Consider the following 13572-nt stretch of genomic DNA (forward strand, 5'->3'; position numbering starts at 1 on the left):
ACTAACGGCTTTTCTTTTTGTTGTCTTTTCTCCGTTAAAACCAGTCCACAAGCTAGCGCCATTATTCTCCCCCATCATTCATGTTTGTTTACTCTGAACTCACGTTTGATCTTGAGAGGATTTGCAAGATTTTTCGTCTGACATCTGAACGATGTGGTGTGTTGTACTCGCCGTCTGACCAGACACCACACACTATATGAACCAACATGTTTTATCTAGGATTTTTTATCGCTTCGTGTGGTGTCTTTGAGGCTTTGAAAATCTGACTATTTTAAAGTCCTGCCATGTGAACCAGCCTTAAGGTCAAAGTTAGTGATGTAGGAGAAGAGGAACCAAGAGAGCGTGAGGAATTGGAGGCAACAGAGGAGAGAATTGCAACAGAATAGGGAGTAGAAAGCGAGCGTGAATCAGAAAATGTCTATCTCTCTTTTTTAACTTCACGTCGTTAACATCAGTAGAGGGAAAATTTAATTTGGGCCGGAAGTTTTATTTACAAGATTAAATTGTGTCACAGTCTCTGTATCTGTATCGATAGCGCAGCACCTACAAACAGCGCTGCCCATGGTGCTGTGACTCTGAACTGGGGACAAGCACTGATGTGCATCTCATGGCCACACCGCTGCTGCTGGTGGGAAAATTGGTGGAAGATGCAATTTCTTGACTAGGCTCACGCACAGAGCTGTAATACTTTTCATTGGATAATGTGATTCAGATAGGTGTAGTTCATTTTAAAGATGCAGTTTTAGTTCAGATAGGAACAGGGAAACTGGCAACCAGTGGTAGCGGGTGAGGGGAGCTGAAGTGTGTTGCCATCATCGTGTTGAATGTAACCAATGTGAAGCATTGCTGAATGTAACCAATGTGAAACATTCAGGAAATTCAGGAAACTTTTTATTTCTCTAATTAATAACAGCTTCATCAAGCGCTCTGTTAATGTTACTCTATGCTTCTCTACCAAACTGCAATTTTATTTTATTTTTTGTGTTCTTGTCATTTGAGCATGATTAATCATGCCGTCTTTGATATGGCTATAAAAAGCTTGTTGCATTTGTTTAGTTTTTTTTTGTTTTTTTGAAGGTGTGGGGGATTAGGAGTGCTTCAACCCGGTTGGGACACAGACGGGGGTGCACGGCTAGAAAAGTTTGAGAACCGCAGGCCTAGAAATATGGAAAGATGTGGCGAGTTCATAGAGACTTGCAAAATGACTTGCAACTGTATTTGCTGCAATATGTGCCTCTACAAAGTACTGACTTTCCATTTTAATTCCTGGATTTGTGGTATTAAAACTAAACAATGCTAAGTGGGGGTAATACCTTTGCAAGGCACTGTATAAATAAAAGTAATTAGGTTACGAGTTGTTAGCTGAAAGTCATCACTGTTTTTTCTTCAGTGTATGTGTGTGTATGTATGTATGTATGTATGTATGTATGTATATATATACTCATATACACACACAAAAATTTCAGGCCCCTCCCATCCCAACAAGATGGGTCAAAAAATTATTTTTTTAAATTTTCTGTTTTAATGCATTAAAGCTGTTGTTTTGAAGATTACCCAGAATAATTTATAACCCATTTATGTGGGTTGTAAATGAATCGATAAATATGGGTTCATAATATATGACAGTGGTTTCTAACAATACAAGATTTCATCATTGCCACACCGTTTTTAATTATATGTTATTAACAACAATACGGCTTTTAGGCCGACTCATACCTGCAATCAACTTTTAACTAGCTATACATCATATAGCAAAAATATCAAGCCGTTAGTATGAAAGGCAGACTTCAGTTACATTAAATTTAGCTCTTTTTAAGCCATTTATTAATAGTATTCATCATACTACTGACTGCAGGTACAGACCAAACAGCAGAGGTTGCTGTTGTCACATTTAGAATGATTTAGAAGGCCTGTATTTTCTGGACCGAAAAAAGTACCTTCACCTATTTTAGAATCACTGCTTTAATGCAGAGGACAAATTTTATTGGAATGTTGGTTGGAATAAAAATAAAGATAATAGTGATGACGGTTACAATTGTTATTTCCACAAACGGTTTTAGTTTTGACGTAATATTTTAAGCTTTTCAACCTGTTTATGCTGATTGTAGCATCAACATGCTAGAGTTAGAGTGGCCCAGCCAGAGCCAATCAGAAATCTGCAAAATGTCAGTGGAAGCATGCAAAAAGCTGGTCAGCAATTATGAGAGTGGTTTAATTGCTATAGTTCCAAAAAGTATTTTCCTTTGACACTTGGAAAAGGTACACTACTAGTCAAAAGTTTGGACTCACCTTCTCATTCAGTGGTTTGCTTTAATTTGTATTATTACCTCTGGGAACTCCTTCAAGACAGTTGAAAAACCATTTCAGATGACTAACCTCTTGAAGATCATTGAGAGAAGGCAACGAGTGACCAAAGCAGTAATCAAAACAATATTTTATAATTTTGAGATTGATACATAGTTCCTGGGTGCGATTTGCTGGGGGGGATGGGGGGGATTTACCCCCCCCCCCCCTCTCTGTTTGTGACGTCCCCCCCTCTGGTCATTGATGTTTTATTTTATCCCTGGGGGGGATACATATTCCTCAACCCCCTCTGGTCTTAATAGGTAATATTGTGGATTTAAAAAAAAAATTATATAAATTAGGCCTGTCAGTTTTAACGCGTTATTAGCGTGTTAACTTTGTTAGATCATAACGCCGACATTTTTTTTGTCGCCATTTATCGAGCGTCCAAACACACACACCGTTCCCTAATGTTTTTGCCTCACCGTGCTCTCCGGACTGTGTTTCTTTTACCCTCTGCGCTTTCCGTAGTTTCAAGAGTGCCAGAGAACTGCAGCAAAACAGACCCGCGCTCACTGTTGCACAGGCTGTTTAATTAATGCGACTCTGGACTTCTTTTTTCTAAAAGCGCTTCTAAATTTCATAAGTCACAGGTTGCGTTTTTTTGGGCACGTTTCTGAAAGTGAAATCGCTTATTTGGGCTCTAAAATAAGTGACGAAATAGGGGTTATTAAGAGACCTGCCTTCACTAGACACTTTGTATCCAGCTGAAATATCCCTCCACCATAGGAGCCGACGGTAGTAAAGGCAGACAGAGCAACTCTGCACGTATTTTCTGCAGTTTACGGTGCAATAACCGGTTATAACTGCTGAAAGTAGATTACTTGGTGATCACCATTTTTTTTTTTTTTTTTTTTTTTTTTTTTTTTTTTTTTTTTTGGGATTTTTTGCGGCTCTAGTGGCTCGCTTTTTTTTTTTTTAAAGTAGGCTGACAGGAAGGGGGGCAGAAGAGGGGGAGAGACATTCGGCAAAGGACCGCGGGTCGGACTCGAACCCGAGTCAACCGCGTCGAGGACTAAGGCCTCTGTATATGGGTCGCGCTACCCGCTGCGCCACATGCGCGCCCCAGATCACCATTTTGAGCGGACATTGGTTCTGAAGATGAGTTTTTAACATGCTGAGAACATTGCAGAAACCCCAACCCATAAACCGTACTTTAATGCTTAATAATTTGTTTTCTCTGTATTTGACAAACTAAGGCTGAATTACGTTGCCAAACGAAGGACCTGGAGTTACTAAACAGTTGCTAAACAGTCTCATTCAGGGTACTAAGCTCCTGCCCAGTTGCAAGCAAAGTGTAAGACTGGAATGACCTGGAAATTTAAAACCTTTTTCCAGGCTTAAACTCTATGTATATGGATATAAACAGCAAGCAAAAATATTCAAAGAAATTATTGTTGGTGTGAAAGCTCAGAATTAGATGTGTGTGTGTGTGTGTGTGAGAGAGAGAGAGAGAGTGAAAAAAATTAACAGAACTTATGACTATTGAAATGTACAATTTTTATTAATTTGTATGTTTTTGCGTAATACCATGTCTATCTTTGTTTAAGAGGCAAAAAAAATATCGGCATGAAAACAGGTATTTATTTACACATTTATTTAAACATTGTGTAAACATAAGGGCGTCATGATTAGTCATATAGCCATTATAGTCCCGACTTTAAAATTTGGCACTAGGATGTTTTCATTTCAATTCTGAAAAGTGCTCGAAAAATAACAAAATAAAAATATTTTTTGTACAAGCATGTATTTTATTAGTGTCATTTATTGCAAAATTGCATATTAAAATGCCCAAATAGGTTATTACACTTTCAGAAATAAAAGGATAAAACATACAATTAATTTGCGATTAACCTCGAGTTAACTATCGAAATTATGTGATTAATCGATTCAAATTAAAATTTGTAATCGTTTGACAGCCCTAATATAAATACATGTCTGGTGTCCTTCACATTTGTTAATTAAAATTTTTGTTGTCCGTTTTTAAAGAGTATTAATATGTTTTCTGCTCGAAGCAGTTAAAGTAAACTAATACCCACTCCCGAGTCCAGACAGTAGATGGCACAAGTTTAAAAACAATAGTCTAACCTACTGGATCTGGCTATTTACCTGAAAGAGCAGCTGCTAGCTAACTAAGTAATGAATGAGAACGTGTGGCAGCATGAACGTCAACAAAGTATTTTGTCATATTTCGGCCTGAAAAATCAACAGAAAAAGGTCAAGAGTAGATGACGGGACAAACAGCCATGGTAATGTTGCAAGGACGAACTTTGGTGGATGATGAAGATTTGCAGGCAGCGTCACAAGACAAGTAGCAGCAGCAGCAGCAGATTTCTCCACCCTCCCGCCCAGTACAGGTTGGAGGCTGTCTCCAGCCAGACGTCTTTCTAAGATGGAAAGCTGTCTGGCGGCAAGCATGCGGGCCATATAACCTTGTTGTTATGTTAATTTATGTTCGTTTATAAAACACTTGAAATGATCCCCCCCCTCTGGTTTTTTTGCAAATCGCACACTGCATAGTTCTATATACTTTTGAGTCAGTTTTGATGTCATCACCATGTATCTGCAATGAAGAAAGTCTTAAAGATAAGAAAAGCTATTGAATGACAAAGATGAGTTCAAACTTTTGACTGGTATACATCATTTTCAACAAACCATTTTCTGTCAAAATGTAAATGAAAACTAATTTTATTTTTAGAATTGATACATCTTTCAAATTTCAATTATCTTTCGAGAGATTGCTGTCTTATTTTCTATCAGAACAAAGTTTTATGAAAATCATTAAAATAAATTTAAATTTAAATATAGCAGGGATGTTTTGTGATTAACTGTGGTTTAAACACCCAAAACTCCCATAAACATATTCCCATAATATTGTTCCTAAAAGGCATGTTTAAAAAGATGAGCAAATTAGATTTTTGTCATTATTTCAGCTTTACATATTCTGTGTGTTTGTAAAGTCAAGAGGACCTTGGTCCAATTACCACCCAGACAGAAGAAGTGGCCATTACAGAGGAGGATCTGGAGCTTATCAAGGAGAGAGAAACCAACATTAGACAGCTTGAGGTAAGCGCTTGCTTACTCTGCTGTTTTGGATATAATGTATATCTGAACCTACTAGAAGACCTGCAGAATATCACCAGTTTTGGTTAAAGTCTGTCATCTCGTCAGTGGGCTGCGAACAACTTCCAAATGTGAGCCTTTGCTGTTTTTCAGTCTGACATCATGGATGTAAACCAGATCTTTAAGGACCTGGCAGTCATGATTCATGACCAGGGAGAGATGATCGGTGAGTAACAGCGGCAGTCATGTGGTTAGTCTTGCTCTCTCTCCAAATTCCAAATTCTTGATCTTAAAAATGACGTGGGCTACATTGATAACTGGCAAACTTTCTGGGGAAAACCTGGTCTGAGCCGGAGAGACGGCATCCCAGAGACCATCCCACTTTGGATGGTGCATCTCTTCTTTCTAGGAATCTGGCCGGATTTATTAGTTTTCCTAAATGCTGACAACCCAGGGTCCAGACCAGGAAGCAGAGCCGTAGTTTAACACAATTCTCTGCAGCTTCTCTACTGTTATCCACCCATTACCCTATTGAGACGGTGTCTTTCCCACGGCTAAAACTTAACAGATAAAAAAACTGATCTAAAAGGAACAAATCATAAAAATCTGATAAAAATCAATACGGCTCACCTTGAACCAAAAAATAAAACTATTTAATGTGGTCTATTAAATATAAGGTCTCTCCCTCCAAAAACTTTAGTTAATGAATTGATTTCTGATAAATAGATTGATTTATTTTGTCTCACAGAAACCTGGCTACAAGAGGACTACATTAGTATAAATGAGTCAACTCCCTCCAATTATTCAAATTTCCACATTCCCAGATCTGTGGGAAGAGGAGGAAGAGTGGCAACCATCTTTCAGTCTGATTTATTAATTAGTCCCAGGCCAACTAATAACTACAGTTCTTTTGAACATTTAACCCTCAGTTTCCCTCATCCAAATTGCAAAGCAATAAAACCTCTTCTGTTTGTTGTTTTGTATCGTCCACCGGGCCCTTACACTCAGTTTTTGGATGAGTTGTCAGATTTCTTATCTGATTTGGTGATAAACACTGACAAGGTTATTATAGTGGGGGATTTCAACATTCATGTTGACACAGAATGTGATAACCTTAGTGTAGCCTTTAAAACTATCCTAGATTCAATTGGTTTTGCTCAAAATGTGCATAAACCGATGCACTCTTGGCTCCATACTTTAGACCTTGTGCTGACATATGGCATTGATTGTGAAGAATTAACAGTATTTCCTCACAACCCTGTCCTATCTGATCATTTTTTAATAACATTTGAGTTTAATCTAACTGAGTACTCCACCTCCAAAAGAGGGTTCCATTATAGTAGATCTTTATCGGATAACACTGTATCAAACTTTAAAGAGTCTGTCCCCCTTTTAATATCTTCAGTATTGCAGAAAGACCCTGCAGATAGCAGCAATGTTGTTGCTTCCCATTCACAAATAGATGTCTTTGTTAATGGTGTGACTTCGTCATTGCGTTCTGCATTAGACAATATAGCTCCCTTGAAAAAGAAGGTGATTATTCACAGGAAGCTGTCTCCCTGGTTTAATTCAGAGCTGTGTTCCTTGAAGCACAATGTTAGGAAATTGGAGAGAAAATGGCGCTCTACACACTGAGAGGAATCCTACCTAATCTGGAGGGACAGTCTATTGTTGTATAACAAGACCCTTCGCAGAGTTAGAGCAGCATATCTTTCATCATTAATTGAGGAGAACAAAAAATAATCCTAGATTTCTCTTCAGTACAGTTGCCAAACTTACACAGTCACAGCTTCGTTGATCCATCCATTCCCTTAGCTGTTAGCAGTAATGATTTTATAGGATTCTTCGCAAATAAAATTTATGCCATTAAAAATGAAATAATTAGCATCCTCCCAAACATGATTACCTCATCCTCAGTAAGTGAGGCAGCATTGGAGGAATCTTTAGAACCTGCGCAGTGTCTAAACTGTTTAGAAGCAGTAGAGCTTTCTGAATTATCTAAAATTTTAGCTTCATCTAAACCCTCTACCTGTATGTTAGACCCAATCCCAACCAAGTTGTTTAAGGAGGTATTCCCTTTGATCAGTGGTCCTATTTTAGACATGATTAATCTATCCTTGGTAAATGGATATGTATCACAGGCTTTTAAAGTAGCTGTTATTAAACCTTTACTTAAGAAACCATCTCTTGATCAAGATGAGTTGGTAAATTACAGACCTATATCTAATCTTCTTATCTAAAATTCTTGAGAAAGTAGTTGCTAATCAACTTTGTGAACATTTACAAAGTAATGACCTACTTGAGGAGTTTCAGTCAGGCTTCAGAGCTCATCATAGCACCGAAACAGCTCTGGTGAAGGTCACCAATGATATTCTCATGGCCTCAGATAATGGACTATGTCTATACTTGTCCTGTTAGATCTCAGTGCTGCATTTGACACAGTTGATCACAATATTCTCCTACAACGACTTGAGGATACTGTAGGGATTAAGGGGAAAGCATTAGGCTGGTTTAAATCTTATCTGTCGGACAGATTCCAGTTTGTTCATGTTAATAATAAATCTTCCTCAAACTTTAGGGCCACCTGTGGAGTACCACAGGGTTCAGTCCTTGGACCAATTCTCTTTACTATATATGTGCTTCCAATCGGCAAAATTATCAGACAGCATGGGATTAATTTCCACTGTTATGCTGATGACACTCAGCTATATTTATCCATAAATCCTGATGAATCCAATCAGTTACTTCAACTGCAGTCATGTCTTGATGACATCAAAAGCTGGATGACTTTAAATTTCCTGCAAGTTGTAATCTTTGGACCAGAGTCCTCAAAAAATAAAGTTCTTAATCAATCTCTTAATCTGGATGGAATTAACTTGGCCTCTGGTAATAATGTAAAAAAATCTTGGTGTTATTTTCGACCAAGATATGTCATTTAAATCCCATATTAAACAGGTTTCCAGAGTTTCCTTTTTTCCTTCAGAAATATCGCCAAAATTAGAAACATTCTGTCCAGGGGTGATGCTGAAAAACTAGTCCATGCATTTGTTACTTCAAGGCTGGACTATTGTAATTCTGTACTATCAGGAAGTCCACAAAATGCAGTTCAAAGTCTTCAGCTGATCCCAAATGCTGCAGCAAGAGTTCTGATGAAAATCAACAAGATGGATCATATTTCTCCAATTTCAGCTTCCCTTCATTGGCTTCCTGTTAAATCAAGAATCGAATTTAAAATTCTTCTTCTAACATATAAAGCCCTTAATAATCAAGCTCCATCATATATCAGAGCTCTGATTACCCTGTATGTTCCTAACAGAGCACTTCGCTCTCAGACTGCAGGTCTGCTGGTGGTTCCTAGAGTCTCTAAAAGTAGAATGGGAGGCAGATCCTTTAGCTATCAGGCTCCTTTCCTGTGGAACCAACTCCCAGTTTTGGTCCGAGAGGCAGACACCCTGTCTACTTTTAAGACTAATCTTAAAACTTTCCTTTTTGACAGAACTAGAGTTAGAGTGGCTCATGTTACCCTGAGCTACCTCTGTAGTTATGCTACTATAGGCTTAGGCTACTGGAGGACATTAGGGCCTATTTTTCTCACTGTACTGATTTCTACTGTTCTCCCGTCTACTGTTCTCCAGTTTTGCTTTGCATTACATTGACATGACTGTTGTCATTTCAGCTTTTAACGTTTTGCTCTCTCTTTTTTCTTCATAGTAGGTACACCTGGTCTGGCGTTCTGTTAGCTGTGACATCATCCAGGGAAGACAGATTACCCGCTATTACCATCTAATGTAGAACAGATTACTGGATCAATGTGTGCTTCTGTGCTTTTTGTCTGTTTTGTTGTGTCTCTGCTCTGTCTTCTGTAACCCCAAGTCAGTCGAGGCAGATGACCGTTCATACTGAGCCCGGTTCTGCTGGAGGTTTTCCTTTCCATTAATGGGGAGTTTTTCTTTCCGCTGTCGCTTCATGCTTGCTCAGTATGAGGGATAACTGCAAAGCCATGGACAATGCAGACGACTCTTCCTGTAGCTCTACGCTTCTCCAGGAGTGAATGCTGCTTGTCGGGACTTTGATGCAATCAACTAGTTCCCTTATATAGGACATTTTTGACCAATCTGTATAATATGATTGAATTTGACTTTGTAAAGTGCCTTGAGAGGACATGTTTCATTAATTGGCGCTAAATAAATAAAATTGAATTGAATTAAATGTTTACATTTGCACATTTCAGTTTTACATTTGTCTAAAACCTTTGAAACCTTGGAAAGCGGAGTTTGCCTACTGCTTAGCCAATAGCATGTCCAGCTTTGAAATAAAACAGATTTTCTGATAGTAATTTGGTGTCAGAAAATTGTTGCTTTGAATATACCTGCCTACCGACTTCCATATGAACTTGAAAAGAAATGTTTGTAATAATTTTCAGAGGAGCACTTCAGTAAGTTATGAGATTTCTAAAGATTTTTTTTTTACAGTTTCATGAATTTCTAAACATGGTACGATTTGTATAAGTGAAACTGTTTGATATAATATATTAATAGTAGGAGTTGTAATAATTTGTGAAAATATTAACATGATAAATATATATATGTGTTAAATTTGGATTTAAAAAATGTGTGAATACATATTATTATTTTGCGTTATCAATATTTCTATTTAATGTATGCACTACCACTCAAAGGTTTGGGTTTACTTAGAAATGTCTGAACAGAATGGGGCTTTTTACTAAAAATATACAAATATAACTAAATTAATTTAATCAGAAATACACTCTAAACATTGTCAATGTGGTGTTCTGTCTATGATTCAGTGGCCACCATAGTCACCAGATCTCAACCCCAACAAGCTGTTGTGTGAGCAGCTTGACCGTATGGTACTATCAGAAGTGTCAAACAAGCCACGGCAACTTGTGGGAGGTGCTTCAGGAAGCATGGGGTGTAATTTCTTCAGATTACTTTAACAAATTGACAGCTAAAATGCTACAGTGCTATAATTGCTGTAAATGAATGACTCTTTGATGAAAGCAAAGTTTGGACAAAATTATTTCAAGTACAAATCATTATTTCTAACATTATGTCTTGACTATATTTTCTATTAATTTTGTAACAAAGTTTATTAATAAAATTGAGTTTTCTTGGAAAAATATGTAATTTTTTTGGGTGACCCTAAAACCTTTGATGTGATATTAATTTATAATTGTTTTGTTAAAATGACACTGTAGGTTCAGAACTCTCAAGGTCTTTTTTATTTAAATCTTAAATTGAACACGTTTCTGATGTAATTACTTTCCTATGCCTTTTTGTCTGCAGACAGTATAGAGGCCAACGTGGAGAACGCTGAGGTCCATGTAGAACGTGGAGCAGAACAGCTCCAGAGAGCCGTGTACTACCAAGTGAGAAAGTTTTTACCTTATTTCTTGCCACTTTCAGTAATGTCTTTACCAATAATCCCCCTGTCTCTTTTTTTCTCTGTCATAGCAAAAATCCAGGAAGAAGATGTGTATTCTTGCCATAATTTGTTCCATTGTAATCATCATTCTTGCTGTTATTATCTGGTGGGCTTCCAAATGAGCTGATTTCTTCCAATTAGTGTTCCAGTACTCTATTTAACCCCGCAAGACCCCTTTCACCCTGACCTCACTGACCAGAACAAGAACAAGAAAAGCTGATCACAGTAAGACTGTCTCCAAAGTTCATCAATATTGAGGGCTTGACAATTTGACCATGTAGTCATTATGAATGATTAAGTCTGTTGATTTTTAAAGTAGATTTAAAAGCTACTTTAACTTTGTAGAGGAGGCCGTGGAGGACTGGGAGATGTTTGGGAGCAATCTGCTATATGAAATTCCTTCATTTCCCTTTACTTACTTTGCTGCGCTAACACTAGCTGTCACTGTATTTCAAATATACAAATATTATAAGGAACAACTTTAATATTGGCAAATTGTCAAGATTTTCTTTTAAGTGTTGTGTTGTTTTGTTTTTTCTGTAGGTTGATATTGTGGCATCTTCTTGTGTAGATGTTGTGAACAGCCGGTTCTCCTGTTGTGAGTGGTAACCCTCATAGTGATGCAGAAGTATGGTTGTCAAGTGGTAGTACATGTTGAAAATGCTAAATAAAACATTATTTGCCTAACTATTGAGCTCAGTACATGAAAGTTGATATAAAATTCTGAAATAGAGGACCAGCCTTTATATATAATAAAGCTTTGATTTTAATGACTGTTTGTACCACATGCCTCATGTTTATATTTCTTGTCTAGCAAGCATACCCCAAGTAAAAATGCTAAGCAATACATGTTTCTTTTCTGTCGTTATGCAATTAAACCTGTTTGATTATGAAGATTATTATTAATTATGATTGGTAATTATAATTTAATAATATACAATACAAAATCAAAGGATAGCTATAACAAATTTCAATTCAAATGGTTGTGATCAAAGGGCTATGAGCCTGTAGTGATTAACACTAACAACTGGCTCATTAATTAGCAGTTATGAACTTATTTATACCGGAAAAGTGTTGTATAACCAGTTGTTGACTGGTTAGACTTGTCCTACAAACGTTGATAACTTTAATTATAATTGCGATTGGAGTTTTAATCCTTACTCCTTTACCACAAACAAATGAAAATGTCTCAGTTGATTCAGTTAACTCAAAACGGAGATAATTTGATAGCTCTTAGAGACCATTCAATTTCTGGACCAAAATAATCACAAACACCTACGATTACCTGTTAGTGCAATTATTCTGCTTAATAAAACACTAGGAAACCCTACTCGCTACTCAATAGAACATGCAAAAGGAACAAATGAAATGAAAGCCGCAAGCGGCGTCAATCGGCCTTCGCAGCCAAGCGTCGCTCTGGCCACCTCTGGCGTTCGCGCATCGTGGCTGCCAGCCAACGCAGAAGCTGTCACGCATTTTCCCCGCCCATCCAACAAGCGATACACACGAACGTGTTCAGCAGTGCTCCCCCTCTACTCACAAAAAATCTGGTGCTGATCGGTCGATGCAGCGAGGAGATACAGCCGTTGGATAATGCATTTGGCCATCAGACCAGACTAAATTGTTCGGCGGGCCAGGACCGGCCCACGGGCCATAAGTTTGAGCCCCTGGTTTAAACATTAGTACACCAATTTAATGAAAGGTATCTTATTCGCTGTTAATCCACCTTTATGTCAAAAGTTAACAAAACCTTTTTAGTTCTTTAAAGTTAATTGTTATTTCATGTGTTTAACAATTTCGTTTCTTGCATTAAGACAGCTTTTATGAATGTTTGACAGTTAAATTAGTGGATAAACACCCAAAAGAAATACTGTAACAGTAACACTTTATCAGTTGGAAATATTGCCAAAGTGTCACTTTAGCAATATTCCTCATGTGGCCTCTGGTAATTAAGTAAAAAATCTTGGTGTTATTTTTGACCAAGACAGGTCATTGAAATCCCATATTAAAAAGGTTACCAGAGTTTCCTTTTTTCACCTTCTACATTAGAAACATTCTGTCCAGGAGCAATGGTGAAAAACTAGTCCATGCATTTGTTACTTCAAGGCTAGACTATTGTAATTCTTTACTACTATCAGAAAGTCCACAAGATGCAGTTTAAAGTCTTCATTTGATCCAAAATGCTGCAGGAGGAGTTCTGATGAAAATCAACCAGAGGGATCATATTTCTCCAATTTTAGCCTTCCTTCACTGGCTTACTGTCAAATCAAAAATAGAATTTAAAATTCTTCTACTAACACATAAAGCCCTTAATAATCAAGCTCCATCATATATCAGAGCTCTGATTACCCCTTATGTTCCTAACAGAGCACTTCGCTCTTAGACTGCAGGTTTGCTGGTGGTTCCTAGAGTCTCTAAAAGCAGAATGGGAGGCAGATCCTTTAGCTGTCAGGCTCCTCTCCTAAACAACTCCTAGTTTTGGTCCATGAGGCAGACACCCTTTCTACTTTTAAGACTAAGCTTGAAACTTTCCTTTTTCACAAAGCTTCTAGTTAGAGTGGCTCATGTTACCCTGAGCTACCTCTATAGTTATAATAATTATTGAACTTTATTGATCTCACAATGGAGAAATTCACTTCTGTATCTAAACCCATCCCCTTGGAGAGCAGTGGGCTGCCACTGTGCGCCGCCTGGGGAGCAATCGGGGGTCAGGGGAATAAG

General features: G+C 37.7%; 1 protein-coding gene across 1 annotated transcript in view; it reads left to right on the forward strand.

Moving 5' to 3' along the window:
* The window catches only part of stx12 (syntaxin 12), a gene marked incomplete in the record, with an annotated part of 53476 nt that extends 41780 nt beyond the window's left edge, over window positions 1-11696 (forward strand). Inside the window, 4 exon segments of the mRNA XM_036145616.1 lie at window positions 5304-5409; window positions 5560-5632; window positions 10713-10795; window positions 10881-11696. Coding sequence (XP_036001509.1) covers window positions 5304-5409; window positions 5560-5632; window positions 10713-10795; window positions 10881-10973 — 355 coding nt within the window.
* Between the last annotated feature and the right edge of the window lie 1876 nt (window positions 11697-13572).

The sequence above is a fragment of the Fundulus heteroclitus genome, chromosome 13 (assembly GCF_011125445.2).
Source record: "Fundulus heteroclitus isolate FHET01 chromosome 13, MU-UCD_Fhet_4.1, whole genome shotgun sequence".
In the NCBI taxonomy this organism is placed as follows: domain Eukaryota; kingdom Metazoa; phylum Chordata; class Actinopteri; order Cyprinodontiformes; family Fundulidae; genus Fundulus; species Fundulus heteroclitus.